Source organism: Artemia sp. Qi Xiang Cuo, chromosome 9, assembly GCF_049724085.1.
Source record: "Artemia sp. Qi Xiang Cuo chromosome 9, ASM4972408v1, whole genome shotgun sequence".
Taxonomy (NCBI): domain Eukaryota; kingdom Metazoa; phylum Arthropoda; class Branchiopoda; order Anostraca; family Artemiidae; genus Artemia; species Artemia sp. Qi Xiang Cuo.
In genome coordinates this window covers 37,722,245-37,737,573 of record NC_142802.1, presented here as the reverse complement: position 1 = coordinate 37,737,573, position 15,329 = coordinate 37,722,245, and the positions used below count along the sequence as shown (strand labels likewise).

Here is a 15,329-nt window from a genome sequence, read left to right as displayed (position 1 = left end):
ATGAATACGCAAGACAGATATTTGCAATGATTGGTTCATTGGTATTTGTAAGTTATTAAGATGTGAGTTTTATTTATATGTTTTTCTTTTTTGTTTTCTTTTTCTTTCTATTTTGTGTTTAATTTAGCTTAATTCATTTTTTCCCGTTGATTAAGTCAATATATTCGGATTTTTTTTATTTAAAGTTTGTTGTTTCTTCTTCTTTTTTATCTTTTTTGCTCCACTGCTTTGTTTAAATATAATACCCGTTTTCTCTCTATATTTTCATTTGTTAAATTCTGACAATAAAAGACCAAAAATTAAATTGCCTTTCGTGTTCAGAACAATATATGAGACATACAATGCATTTGGGAGGAAACAATTCTTTCCACTAGAACAAAAAGAAACAATAATATAATCTTTGTAATTGGCAATTATAAACACTGAACAAAGACAACAAGTGCCTTATTGAGAAGATTTGGAAGACATGCAGAAATTAGTTACGTTGCTATACGTAAACTGAGTTGTTGCATCAAAATACCATGGTTATAAATGACAGAAGTGTCGCTAAGGAACCCTCTATTCCTATTTTAGTTCGGAAATACATAGTCTAGTTATAATTACTTTCAAATAAGCTTAAACAATACACCCTTAAAAACAACAATTAATTTTAATTAAATTTCAATTACTAAAATTTTAGAAAAAAATTTCGATAAATTAATTTTAGTACTAGATGACATTATTAAACGCTTACTTTGTCCTGTAATCTTTTTAGAAGGCCTACATTTGATTTAATAACAATAATAAAAAAACGGACTGAAAAAAGCGTCGAAATGAACTTTTGCACACCTTGCAAAAGAAACAATTCTGAATAGCACACTAAAACTGAAGGTCTCTTAGTCGAGGGCAAAATTTGACTTTATAAGGGTTTTTAAAGTTCTCATTTTTTATGGATGATAAAAAAAAAGAAATTAGATTTAATTGACATTTAGCTTTTGTAAATCGTAAAAATCAGGACAATTAAATGTCCAGGTTCCCAAAATAAATTAGATTTGGTATCTTACATAACAAAACCATCATTATCATAATTAGCTTTTATTAGAAATACTTTTGTATTTTCTGCCATACCAAATCCTTCTTTATTTGTCTTGTCAATTCCTTCTATAGTGGGCCTACATTCAATTTGACGGTAAAAAAAAGGGTGGGGAGGACAGACCGCAAATAAAAATGTTGCGAGGCAAATGGTTTTTGCACTATTTTGCAAAAGAAACAATTCTGAATAGCATGCTAAAAGTCCTGTTCTGCAACAGAAGACAAACCTTTAAAGGATTGTTTAAGCTCTTTTTTTATTTATGGTAAAAGACAAGACTACATTCAATTTAATATTTTTCAATTTAAAGCGGCAACATCAGGATATTTAAGACCCTGGCTATGGAACTAAGTATAGGCTTGGTAGTTCATCCTTAGCATAATTCTAAATCATTTATTAATTCTCTTAGAACTCTATTAAGAAAACTCAATTATTCCCTTATAACTCTACTTGCTGAAAATACGGGTCCAGAATTTAATCTCTGAATTTTAGCAGCCGACCTTCTGGGTTCATGAAATGAATTTAATTTAAACCCTTACAACGTCAAATTTTGCCCTCGACTAGAGACCATGAGTTTTAATATGCTATTTAGAATTGTTTCTTCTGCAAGATGTCCAAAAATTTCCTTCGACGCTTTTTTTAACTTTTCTGCAGTAGGCTAAAGCAACTATAGTAGCTTTTCTCTGCTACAGCTATCACAGCATTGAAATATAGAACGCCCTCGAATGGCCGGCAAAAAGTTCATCAGAAAAAGATTTGAATTAAGTAGGAACTTGATAAAAGAGCAGAAAATAAAGCTTTGACCGAAAAAAGGTTGAAGAAATAATTCAGAATTGTTTCTTCTGCAAGATGTGCAAAAATTCCCTTCGACACTTTTTTAACTTTTCTGCAGTAGGCTACAGCAACTACGGTAGCTTTTCTCTGGTACAGCTATCACAGCATTGAAATATAGAACGCCCTCGAATGGCGGGCAAAAAGTTCATCAGAAAAAGATTTGAATTAAGTAGGAACTTGATAAAAGAGCAGAAAATAAAGCTTTGACCGAAAAAAGGTTGAAGAAATAATTCAGAATTGTTTCTTCTGCAAGATGTGCAAAAATTCCCTTCGACACTTTTTTAACTTTTCTGCAGTAGGCTACAGCAACTACGGTAGCTTTTCTCTGCTACAGCTATCACAGCATTGAAATATAGAATGCCCTCGAATGGCAGGCAAAAAAGTTAATAAAAAAAAAGATTTAAAACAAGTAGGAACTTGATAAGAGAGAGTAAAAATAAAGCTCTGAACGAAACAAGGTTGAAGAGCAACCAAGAGGAACACAAGCACTTGTGTTCACCTCGGGCGATTTGGTGTAGCGATAAACAGTTACTCGTAGTACTTATGCCTGATCAGTCGGTTGGGTAAATAACATGGCAGAAATATTCCCCTTAGATTAGAAGGTATACACAACTGGCAAAAACATTTAAGGTCACTTCAAACCAAAGTACTAGTCATCCTCAGTCTTCAATACACTTTGCCCTAGATGCAAGAGCTTTACTCTATCAAGTTTCTTGGTTAATAAGAAGAAAAGCGCTTTAACTTATTGGAAGGTAAGATTCTTTTATAAACAGACTGAATTTAATGCCGGGAAAAGTTGAGTTTCTTTAATCAAAAAGGAAGAAACTCGAGAGTTTAGAAACTTTAAGAACCATAGAAATTTGAGAGAAAAGATACTGCCATGACGAAGATTAAAAAAGAACTCCTGCCAACAGATCATAGTAATTTTCAAATTACTCTGATGGCTATTCTTCACTCAGAATCCCTTATGACTGCTGTGATTTGAGGTAATACGGATCTGTTTGTCCTATTTACAGCCATGTGCAATGAAACATAGTTTTTTTTTTCTCCATTAACATTTCAACAGCAGTCATTAGAGTTGGACATGGAAAAAAAACTAAAGCTTTTTCCTGTGTGTAATACATAATCCCTAAACAGATTTGTCTCAAGAAAAGGGAAAAGAACATTGCATGAAGAAATGGAAAGTCAGAATTTTTATTGTCAATATCAGTGTAAAAACCTGTTATATTTTACAACAAGGTTCCTATTTTGATTCTACTATTAAATAGAAAAGAAGCGAATTTATCCACATGACAGTAAATTCGACAAAATAAAGAGGATATAATTGGACGGTCTATTTATGTATTTCAATCAGGAGCTGGTGATGCAATTCATGCTCTAGGTAAATCAGAGAATATCTCAGCACTTAATAACTTCACAGATACGGTGTAGCTACACTTATAACTCTTTACATTTCCAAGCACAAGTTATTCTACCATATTGAATTGACTCAATGACATTTTCGATTAAGTTACCATTTCATAACTGTTATCCAGTTCTACATTATAGTTTTTTTTTCAAACGATCAGTACACTGAAGAAGGGAGGGACTCACTTAAAATAGGAACAGCTCCACATAAGATACTATATTTTAGATTGTTTTTAAATATTTCATCCCTCCCTTTATCCCGTTTGTTAACTTACCGAGCAAGGTATGAATCTCTTCCAGCTTTGTCATCAGCAGGCTCATTGCTTTGATAATAATACAAGCCTCGTTTCTGTGGGTCACGCTTATCTGCCACAGCTAAGCAAAGATCAACAATCCCAGAATAACACTGAAGAGCCGAAAGATGTTGACAAACATTGGACAATTGAACGCGGGTAGGTATTTGTTTACACAGCTAGAATTGAAAATTCAAAATTACCAATTTCAATGAATATGTTTTATGTATTTTTTTTTCTTTTTTCTATTCTAAAAATAAATAGACAGAAAGAAGCAACATTTGACAGCCAATGTATAAATTAAAAAGCTCCCAAGTTTCAATAAGCTAAAATTGTTCATTTAGCACAACTTGGAACCTCCAGGACTTGACTCCATGAAAAGAAAACAAATATGACATGAACCATACACATACGGAAGTTCTAACTCAATTATTGACAGGATTAACCTAGCATAAGAATAAAAGATGTATCTGATCATTTTGTTTGATATTCCAATGATAAAACTACGTATAATGACTACAAACGACAGATCCGCAATATCCACGAATAGTGAAAAGTCAACATATGCAAATTAATAAAGGGAAATTTAATGTCTTAAAAATATTTTACGGAAACAAGATGTTTTCATTCTCGTATATCGAATTATAATTCGCTATGTAGATATAAGAAATTTTAACAATTAACAGCATTCCTTCTATTTCCAGTATTAGACTAAAATCACATTTATGAGTAAGAAAAAAGAAGAAGAAGGAGTATTGCAGCAATTAGCCTTGCAGCATGAAAACCTGAGTACATTGCCTCAACTTGACATAGTTTCAAGTGCAACGTACAAATAACAGTTCAAATGGGGATAAATATTTTTATTAGACAGTGAAAAAAAAAATGACAAAAAAACTCGGAATATTTCGATCTAATATACAGTGGCCGTCATCAGCATTTGATTTTGAATTGAAGCTGAATTTGAAACTAGAATATTTAAGTTATACTCACCAAATTTCAACAGTTGGTAGATAAGCTCTTCTGTTATTTTTTTTATATAGTTATGGTTATAGTTATATAGATATAGTTATGATAGGAAGTTGGGATTTTTTTTAGTATCGTAGAAAGTTATTCACAGCTCTGATTCCAAATGTAAAGTTACTGAAATATCCACTATTCATCATTGTCAAACTCTGGTGCCCCCTTTAAGGCAATTTCGAGCCCATTAATGAATATTTCTGGGCTTTAATCACTGTCTTTTGCGACGGCCCTCTATTTACATATCAAATTTTTAGTCAGAAAAAAGAATACATCGTATTTTTTTTTATTAGTACTCTATATATTTTACTGACGACGGTCGCTGTATGTGTGATCGAAATATTCAGAGTATTTTGTCATTGTTTTTCACTGTCTAATAAAAGGATTTATCCCTAGTTGAACTGTTGTTTGTACGCCATGTATGGCAGTGTGGTCTTTGAAATTACCTATTTTGAGTGTAAATTAATACTAAAAGAGTACATAACTTTATCAGAAACTAACCGCACCCTCTATTAAAATAATTGATAAAATATGTTGAATTAATTAATAAATTCGCCAGGTACTTCCCCTTTTCCCAAAAAACAAATACATAATCTTCAGCAAAATATGTCTAATTTCGCAACTACCATATTTCAAAACTCAGTTACCAAGCTATCAGCACCTGAGGCTTTATTGTCTTTTATCCTTTTGAAACTGTCTGTAACTCCTCCAAGCAAAACAGATATTTCTTCACTTCCAAATTATCAAAATAAAATTCGGCCTTTTCTACATCATTTCACAAAACTTTAGCAAGGTTTATACATCCTCGAAAAGTTGTGTGTAGCTCCCCTTAACACTTTCCTTATCACTAATTGAGGCTTCTTATTTTTAACTGGAACACCTCCAGACTGACTGCTTCATCTCAATTTCTGAACATGCAAATACAATATCTTACTGTTATAACGTTTGGCTGCATCTTTTAGATCCTTAGCATTTCCATCCACGGTCTTATATTGTTAATTAAGACACTAATATCTTCTCTACATCCCTTTCTTTCCTCTAATTTTTGTAAGCGCTATCCCTAAGTGCTACTGTTATCACAAATTCTTGTACCCCTTCTCTTTCATACCAGCCTTAAAGTGTTTTCACTAATATTCCTAGCTGCGTTTCTAACTTTCCTCTCTAGGTTTTCTTCTGCTACTTAACAAGCTATTATTATTATTCCAACCGCAAGAGCAAAATGAACGAGAAGAACATTTCGCTCTAGCACTCTACATGAAAATTGAAGAGAAAATCAGGAATCATATGAAACCTAATATCGAGACTTCAGTGAAAATTCTAAGATAGTCGATCGATTCAAATATTAAAAACCTATATATTTAGCTTTGCAATTTTGGGCAAATGCTGCTACGCGGTGGCCTAATTCTCTCTAAGGCTTTCAGTTCTGCTTTCTTGTTGAATACACCAGCTGCACAAGAAAATTCCTCTCTCTCCTTTGTTTGTTAGTTCCAGTCATCCCTTCCGTTTCTCAGAATCCTGAATCTGACACAGGGTAGTATCGAAAGACGCGACATCTTAAAAATCTGGACATTTTTTTTTTTATTATTCTAATTGTCTATGTTGAAACTTCCAACAAATAAAGTCAAACTCATTAGCTATCTGAGTGGATTACGCGCTGATCAATCAATCTTTCGATTTTGATAGGATGTGGCTCCAAATCTTGCAGTAGGTATTTCCTTTTTTAATTTGAAACTTGAGAATTTCTCTTATAACGTCTACCTTATTCAGTAAACTAAATAATGACCATAAATGTGTAGCATGAGACAGATGATTCATTTCCTATCAATTTTCATAGCATAGAGTATCCTATTGTATTAGCTATTATTGGCGCAACTAAAACAAATATAAACGAATACTTCATTGTGATTAAAATCTATTTCTAGTAAAGCCAAAAGGACAAATGGACAGTAAAAGTCAAGGATTGGTTCTCGTGAACACGGATAGCCCCTCTCTTTTATGAGAAAAAAAACCAACAACAATAACAAAAATATTTACACGATAAATAAAAAAAAAACGAACAGAAAAAAAAAATCAAATACAAGTAAAGAGCAACGTTAAAACTTAAATGACTGAAAACTAGGAAATAATAGAAATCTGCATATTTTGGTTGTTAGGAAAATCGCTTGTTCAGTACAAAAGAATACTACTGAAGTTTCTTTTGAGTGTGTGTTCAAATACCTCAAAAACCAAGTTTTTCAAAGAATATGTGTGCTGTATTATGTTGTCAAAAGATGTGTATGTTCAAACATCATGTATATGAAAATGTAAGTTTTGTCGAAAATTACATTCTATTTTTAGTATTATGTTTCGTTACTTACAAAAAGGACGTACATACAGCATTATCATTTCAAATGAACCCTTAAAATTCTCTCTACGATGTTTCAGGGCCCCATTAGCGGTGACTAAAAAAATAGAAAAAAAGGAAACACATCACTGCATCCTAAGTGGGAAAGTGATTTTCTTTGTTGCTCAAGATGGAGACTGTAATTCAACTAAATGGGGTTTCACCTATGGGATTCATTTTGACCTGACACCGTTTCATGGTGTATCAGGCTATTTATTTAAATTTTCATAAATTTGTTTTCGCAGTAAACTTTTATCATTAAGATTATCCGAAATAAAAGCTATCATTCCTGAGTCAGCTTCAGATGCCTATCCATTCTCACTTGACATTTTTTTTTTTTGTGTTTTTATGCGTTTTTAAATTTTCGGACACTATGGGCTAGTGTGCGTTCTTTACTAGGCTGCACCATGATATTCAACTGGAAAACTTAGCTGTGTGGATACGCAATTTGGTTTGCACGATGAACATCTCCTATTTGCAATAGATTTACTTTCCGGTAGATTCTTTACTTAGAAACTATAAAGCTTACCTCAAGGGCTTCCTTCAGCAATTGTTCCTTGTTTCCACGGCTCGATTCATTTCTTGCATTCAATAGAAGTTCATTGACCTGAAAAAAGCTTGTGTAAATAGAGTAATGTAAACTACTGAATATCCTTTTTTCTCAAAATAGAGCAATAGGACCAAAGAGAAAAGAGGGATTATTTTCCTGTAATTCCATGGTAAAAAGCGTCCTTTAATTTTATATGTTTGCACATGTTGCGTGAATTCGTAAGTCAATCACATTATTCTTTAGCCTTATGTTAGAAAGGAAAGCGAAATCACTTAACCTTTTTAAACCCGATTGCTTCTCCTTTGTTCCTGGATGAAAGTTGGACCAGTAACAAGAACAAAAAGTTTTTGAGCCACAAGAATTTTACAAGTAATTTCTCTATTTCTCTGTGGTTGGATAAATACGTGAAACCTCATTCTGAACAGTTCACAGTTTTCGTCTTGTATCTTTGTTTTATTTTGTTACGAAGAATTTGAGAAATGAATGGAATGTGTCTCTCAATATGTAAAAATACCAAATGTCCAACTTTATTTTCTTTGGTGACTATGGAAACGAAATATATTTACCAAAAACAATAAATAAATAAGATTACGAAGTCACTAATTCCCAAACGAAGTCGCTAATTCCCCAAAAAAGAATTTAAATTACTAGATAAGTACTATATACAGGCACTTTTTCTTTGTTAAAAATAATAATGGAATAAAACAAAAAAATTAAAGGTCAGTTGCAAATTGTCAACGATTCCAAAAAAAAAAAAATATTTTTCTTGAAAAAACTGATTTTTACCGTAACTTCAGGTAGGTTTCTGACCGGATATATCTGATAAACAAACAATAGCTGCACATTTGCTAAGGATAAATGATCCATTGACTAAGGATGGTGCAGTGGCGTTCTTATTTTCAATATAGCATATAATCTTTGACACCCTACAGCATTACATCCTCTTCAGGAAAACTTGAAAATGCAGGGACACATGGCACTATTTTTTAAGTGCTGAAATTATTTACAAAGTGAAAAGTAAAAATTAATTATTTAAATTTCCTGTTTCCTCCAGTAATGGTAGATGTCCCTTTCTCGACCCTCTCCTTTTTAAGATTCAAGTGAATGAGCTAGCAGCAGTCATATATTCCGATTATTCGACAACAAAAAACAAAGCATGTTTTGTCTAATTCATTGGAAAATTATATGGTCGGAATAAATCAGCCATAAATAATACTTTGCTTAGAAATAGGTGGAAATATACAACTAATAGGGATAGACCTACAAACTGATTTCAAAATAACAGGCGCTTTGATTCTAAAAAGAAAACATTTTTAAGCAAACCTCTCAAAATTCTCAAGAATAAGGCAATCAGAATCTTACATTTGTACGTTCTTTCTATGGAACGAGAACTCAATTTGTTCTTAGATTTCCTTGATCTTAACATAATTCTATTTTCGAAATATTATCTTCGGGGCTAGTCTTCTCACACTTGTTCTTGTTTTTATAAGCGGGATAGTAGAATTCTTTCTGTTTTGTGCCCACCGTCTAACTTACAAACCGCTACTCCCCAAGTATAAACGTTGGAGTTTCGCAGCATAGTTTAGCTTTTCCTGCTTGATATTGATGTTAAATACAACACTTGGAAAATTATTCCTGAATCCTTTATGATTTAGTCAATGCTTTTTTTACTCTAAAGCCACTTAGTAATGTTTTTTTCTTTTGCTTTTTTTTCCCTTTTGAGAGTGTAATTCATTATTTTTTATTTTTTTTTAGTGTACAACGACAGAACGAGATTATTTCCTTGTGGGATTCTAATTTTTGTTTTATATAGTTCGTTTCCTGAATAAATAATCTAATATCACCTAAAGATAATCTATGGGGTTGGGTAATACTTTTTTTCCAAGTTAATAGGAAAATTAAAAAAAAAACTTCAAGATTTTGAAAAAAAAATTCTCTCCCCCAACGTTAAATGTTGGTGAACTGACGCCACTATCACTCTTTCTTTCAGGTTTTTTTGCTTGCATTTACTATATAATCACTCTTGATCTGCTTTTCAATTATTGTCTAATAGCAAGTATAGTTCACATTTAGCCTTTTTAAGCAGGGTAATTTATCTCTCGTATTTTTACATTATTTTTCAAATCAAGCAACTTGCTTGGCATGAAGTTTCCCATCCATCGCTATAACAGGTAAATTTGAAAATTATTATTATTTTGTTTCAATACTACATATCCTAAAAGGCAAAAGTTCTAGAGTACTGTAATACAGATTAATAAAAAAAGTGAACCTTTGAGCAGACAGCGTCATCTGACCTATAAAGCGACGGACAAACATCTCTTAGTCGACTACTGATAGAATCAGTTGAAGCTGAATCAGCCAGATATCTAGAAGAAAATAAAAAAATGTCAGTAAAAAAAAATATATATATACATCTATACGAACTAATACATGCTATGCGTTCTCCAGTTTTTGAACCAAGCCACAAGCTTTCTCCTGGAGAATGCGAGTGTTAGTCCAAACTCTCAAAATATGCTCAAAATAATTTTAATTACTATTCTCTCTGAAACAGTGACACTTTACCAATTTACTTCTTGAGAAAAATTTGGTGGATCCTTTTAACGCGGAAGATACTGCGTCCCTCTATTGCAATGCCCCCATGAAGTGGCTGTTAATAGCTAAGACACACTTATGAAATTTCATATTTTTATACATAGGAAGTAAAGGATGGTTCTTGCAAGGCCACTTCTTCCTCCAAATAATTGCGTACAAATATGTGCGAACATCAAAATATTGAACAAAAGACTCGCATTTGAGATTTTTTTTTTCTTTTTGAAAGATAAATCTTCCTTTTGATAATCTAAAATATAAAATAACAGTAAAATTAAAGCAAAAGTTATTATTTAAAGCCGATTTCTTTTTTTTCTTTTTTTCATTTATTTCTTTTTTTTCTGTCATACTCCTCTATAGTTTCGAAAATTGAAAAAAAGACGGAAACAAATCAAATCCATCCATTATATAACACCAAAAAAAACTAATGTTTAACAATTAAAAGAAATTTTTACATAGTCAACTTGCAATTAACACAGCTCCTTTTTTTAGTAGCTGCTAGCATCAATTAGAATCTTTCAATATTTTTCAACTAAAAGAAATGTTTCTAGAATTGTACACAGACTAATTTCTGACTGTTTATACTTGCTTTAAATTTGGGGGTTTATCATAGGCTATTTGCTTTAAATGTATTAGTTTATTTTTCTGGCTACTTCTTAGGAAGGGTAGTTGTAGAAAATAAGGGAGGTGGTTCAATCGATTGGAAATTGAAGATTCTAGGGCCCTTTAAAAGATTCAAAAGCAAATGGAAGGCAAACGGACCCCCCCCCCCCCCCCTCTCTCTCTCTCATACCCTCTTCAGCAATCAGATCCCCTTTAACCCCAAAAGACCTTTGATCGAAATTTGTAAAGTCATTTTGTTCAGAAAAGTATAAGTATCTAATAAATATGCCTCCTGGGATGACCTAACCTCCATAGCCCCCTGGGACAAGGGCCGTAAGTAATAGAAACAGGTCCCCAAAAAAGGGGACAACTGGCTCGGAAAATTTCAGATATTAAGCTTGAGGCAAAAGAGTTGAACATTTTTTTAGGAGTCATTAAAAAAATTATATATATATTAAATTCCCCGACTTTCGGATTTACTAAAATTACCACATTAAAAAGGACATGGGCCGAGTCGGATAGGATTTGCAGGGTAGTTTTGAAAGTCTGAGTCAAGTGGGAAGCGCCTAACTCCATTATTAACGAGACTAGCGTATATATAAAGAGGCCATCGGATATCTTGACGTGGTCTCTCAAGAAGATAGTACATGCTACAAAGACCTTTATGATGAAACAAGTTCCTGGAATACTTGAAATTCCAACGACTATTATTCTACTGTAAATCAATTCTCAGAGTTAAGAAGTACAGGTTTCTCCAGAAAACCCAATCAAAGGCCCCAACTATGCTAAACTACTGGACACTGAATCACAATTCTGGGAATAACGAAGTGTTCATAAATAATTTTACCTCTGGATGACTGCGTTGTAGATCCGTATTGGGTATAAGCCTCAAGCACCATCAAAATGTACTGGAATGGTATATAAATAGCAGGTTGCATGTTTAAAATGTATTAACCTTGAAAAACATTTTTTATGCTTAGGATAGAGTATAGATGCACCTGCTAGCTAACATCCGAATTTGAGTTTCCCTCTTTTTAGATGCACCTGCTAGCTAACATCCGAATTTGAGTTTCCCTCTTTTTTTCTTATTCCCCACAAATGTATCATTGCCGTCACGGACACACCTCATAGTCCTGCGTAGAAATATATGAAATGCCCACTATGGTGACAAATTAATATTTCTAAGAGAAGGAATTTTTTGCATTATTTTCTATTTATCATCCATACACGAAAACAACCAGATCAATTTCCGGGATACGTCAATATGAACGTTAGCAAAAGAAAGTAAACATATTTTAATGAATATGATGCAACACAAAGAGATCTTTCTTAGATTCAAACAAAAATAAGAGGCATGTTCATTGATTTTATTTTATTATTATTATTTTTTCCTTTTAAAGAAATTCATTAGATGTATTGAGTTTTAAATTTGCCACGGCTTGAACAACTGTGCTTTGAGGATCTGTAAATGAAGTTTTACCAAAACTGCTATATGTGGGTTGCGTATGCTACGGCTGCAAAATCTCATAAGCATAGTTTTCAATCATTGGAAAAAATTTCCTTCACAATCTTGCTTTAAAGCTTTAAAAAATGGAATATAAAACATAAAAGCGGCGATATAAATAGATGTAGTGATAACAACTTGATCTCTAAACTCTTTCATTCACGCGGAAATAGCAAAATTAATACATCTGGCGGTCGAGTGACTGAATAAAGTTAAAACAAAAGCACAGCATTTGTCGTTAGGAATAATACAATCACTCTATTTTGAATTGAATATTTACACTATAACATTAAGTCCATCATAAATTGTCCGACTCAAGGAGCGCAGAGAATTCCTGGATTATGTAGGCTACAATGATCTATATAAAGCTATTCTTTCCACATTTGTAAATTCTACAGGAGAGAAAACCAGCCTTATGAAAATCCTGTAAATCAGAGATTAATTGAACAGGTGCTGTGAGAATTATTTCAGCGCAAAAGCCATCAGTTCCTTCGAGTTGCAAAATACACTTTAATTTTACTTTTTTCGGAAATGAGCATGATTGCAAGAAAGCTGGATTTAAATGCGAGAAAGGCATTAAAATTAAGATACGATCGACCCCAGAGGTTATGAAAAAAAATGTCATTGCTTAGACACGTACTCATGGTGGAGGAGAGCCACAAGTCCATGTGTTCATCCTTAAAATATCGATCTTCTATGATTTACCATATAACTTTTATAGAATAGTATATATCTATTTTCGCCGTTTTTAAAGAAGTTTTACCCCTCCCCTCCCCCCCCCTCCCCACCAAAAAAAATGATCGTGTATGGTGTTCCTAAAGTCCTGAATTTTGTTTTCTATTTAAAGTATCTAGAGAAATTTGAAACATCCCCGGGCCTCTGAATACATAATGACAGTTTTACTTTCTCATTTTCTGTTATATGTTTCGTAAACTTTAATGAAACCAACGAAAGATCCTAAGTTGCACAAAGATCTCAGTCACACAAGGCAGGCCTAATCTACAAGTACTGAACATATTTCTGGTCAAGGCTGACCAGATTTGGACTAAGGATACATATATAAACTTTATATTCTTATAAAAATGAACTGAGAGCATTTCTGGATAAGTTATACATAATGACAGTTTTACTTTCTCATTTTCTGTTATATGTTTCGTAAACTTTAATGAAACCAACGAAAGATCCTAAATTGCTCTAAGAGCCAGTCAGACAATGCAGGCCTAATCTACAAGTACTGAACATATTTCTGGTCAAGGCTGACCAGATTTGGACTAAGGATACATATATAAACTTTATATTCTTATAAAAATGAACTGAGAGCATTTCTGGATAAGTGATACATAATGACAGTTTTACTTTCTCATTTTCTGTTATATGTTTCGTAAACTTTAATGAAACCAACGAAAGATCCTAAGTTGCTCTAAGAGCCAGTCAGACAATGCAGGCCTAATCTACAAGTACTGAACATATTTCTGGTCAAGGCTGACCAGATCTGGACTAAGGATACATATATAAACTTTATATTCTTATAAAAATGAACTGAGAGCATTTCTGGATAAGTGATACATAATGACAGTTTTACTTTCTCATTTTCTGTTATATGTTTCGTAAACTTTAATGAAACCAACGAAAGATCCTAAGTTGCTCTAAGAGCCAGTCAGACAATGCAGGCCTAATCTACAAGTACTGAACATATTTCTGGTCAAGGCTGACCAGATTTGGACTAAGGATACATAGACTATATAAACTTTATATTCTTATAAAAATGAACTGAGAGCATTTCTCGATAAGTTATACATAATGACAATTTTACTTTCTCTTTTTCTGTTATATGTTTCGTAAACTTTAATGAAACCAACGAAAGATCCTAAGTTGCACAAAGAGCTCAGTCAGACAAGGGAGGCCTAATCTACAAGTACTGAACATATTTCTGGTCAAGGCTGACCAGATTTGGACTAAGGATACATATATAAACTTTATATTCTTATAAAAATGAACCGAGAGCATTTCTAGATAAGTGATACATAATGACAATTTTACTTTCTCATTTTCTGTTATATGTTTCGTAAACTTTAATGAAACCAACGAAAGATCCTAAGTTGCAAAAAGAGCTCAGTCAGACAAGGGAGGCCTAATCTACAAGTACTGAACATATTTCTGGTCAAGGCTGACCAGATTTGGACTAAGGATACATATATAAACTTTATATTCTTATAAAAATGAACCGAGAGCATTTCTAGATAAGTGATACATAATGACAATTTTACTTTCTCATTTTCTGTTATATGTTTCGTAAACTTTAATGAAACCAACGAAAGATCCTAAGTTGCACAAAGAGCTCAGTCAGACAAGGGAGGCCTAATCTACAAGTACTGAACATATTTCTGGTCAAGGCTGACTAGATTTGGACTAAGGATACATATATAAACTTTATATTCTTATAAAAATGAACCGAGAGCATTTCTAGATAAGTGATACATAATGACAGTTTTACTTTCTCATTTTCTGTCATGTTTCGTAAACTTTAATGAAACCAACGAAAGATCCTAAGTTGCACAAAGAGCTCAGTCAGACAAAGCAGGCCTAATCTACACGGACTGAACATATTTCTGGTCAAGGCTGACCAGATTTGGACTAAGGATACATATATAAACTTTATATTCTTATAAAAATGAACTGAGAGCATTTCTGGATAAGTGATACATAATGACAGTTTTACTTTCTCATTTTCTGTTATATGTTTCGTAAACTTTAATGAAACCAACGAAAGATCCTAAATTGCTCTAAGAGCCAGTCAGACAATGCAGGCCTAATCTACAAGTACTGAACATATTTCTGGTCAAGGCTGACCAGATGTGGACTAAGGATACATATATAAACTTTATATTCTTATAAAAATGAACTGAGAGCATTTCTGGATAAGTGATACATAATGACAGTTTTACTTTCTCATTTTCTGTTATATGTTTCGTAAACTTTAATGAAACCAACGAAAGATCCTAATTTGCTCTAAGAGCCAGTCAGACAATGCAGGCCTAATCTACAAGTACTGAACATATTTCTGGTCAAGGCTGACCAGA

At 32.8% G+C, this 15,329-nt stretch overlaps 1 protein-coding gene across 5 annotated transcripts in view; it reads right to left on the bottom strand.

Moving 5' to 3' along the window:
- Window positions 1–15,329, bottom strand: part of Nup154 (nuclear pore complex protein Nup154) — a 170,765-nt gene that overhangs the window by 51,005 nt on the left and 104,431 nt on the right. For all 5 annotated transcript variants that reach the window (XM_089094519.1, XM_089094521.1, XM_089094520.1 and 2 more), the window contains exons 15-17: window positions 9,823–9,919; window positions 7,533–7,610; window positions 3,586–3,782 (exon numbers count right to left, since the gene is read on the bottom strand). In XM_089094519.1, coding sequence (XP_088950645.1) covers window positions 3,586–3,782; window positions 7,533–7,610; window positions 9,823–9,919 — 372 coding nt within the window. The remainder of the gene's footprint in view (window positions 1–3,585; window positions 3,783–7,532; window positions 7,611–9,822; window positions 9,920–15,329) is intronic.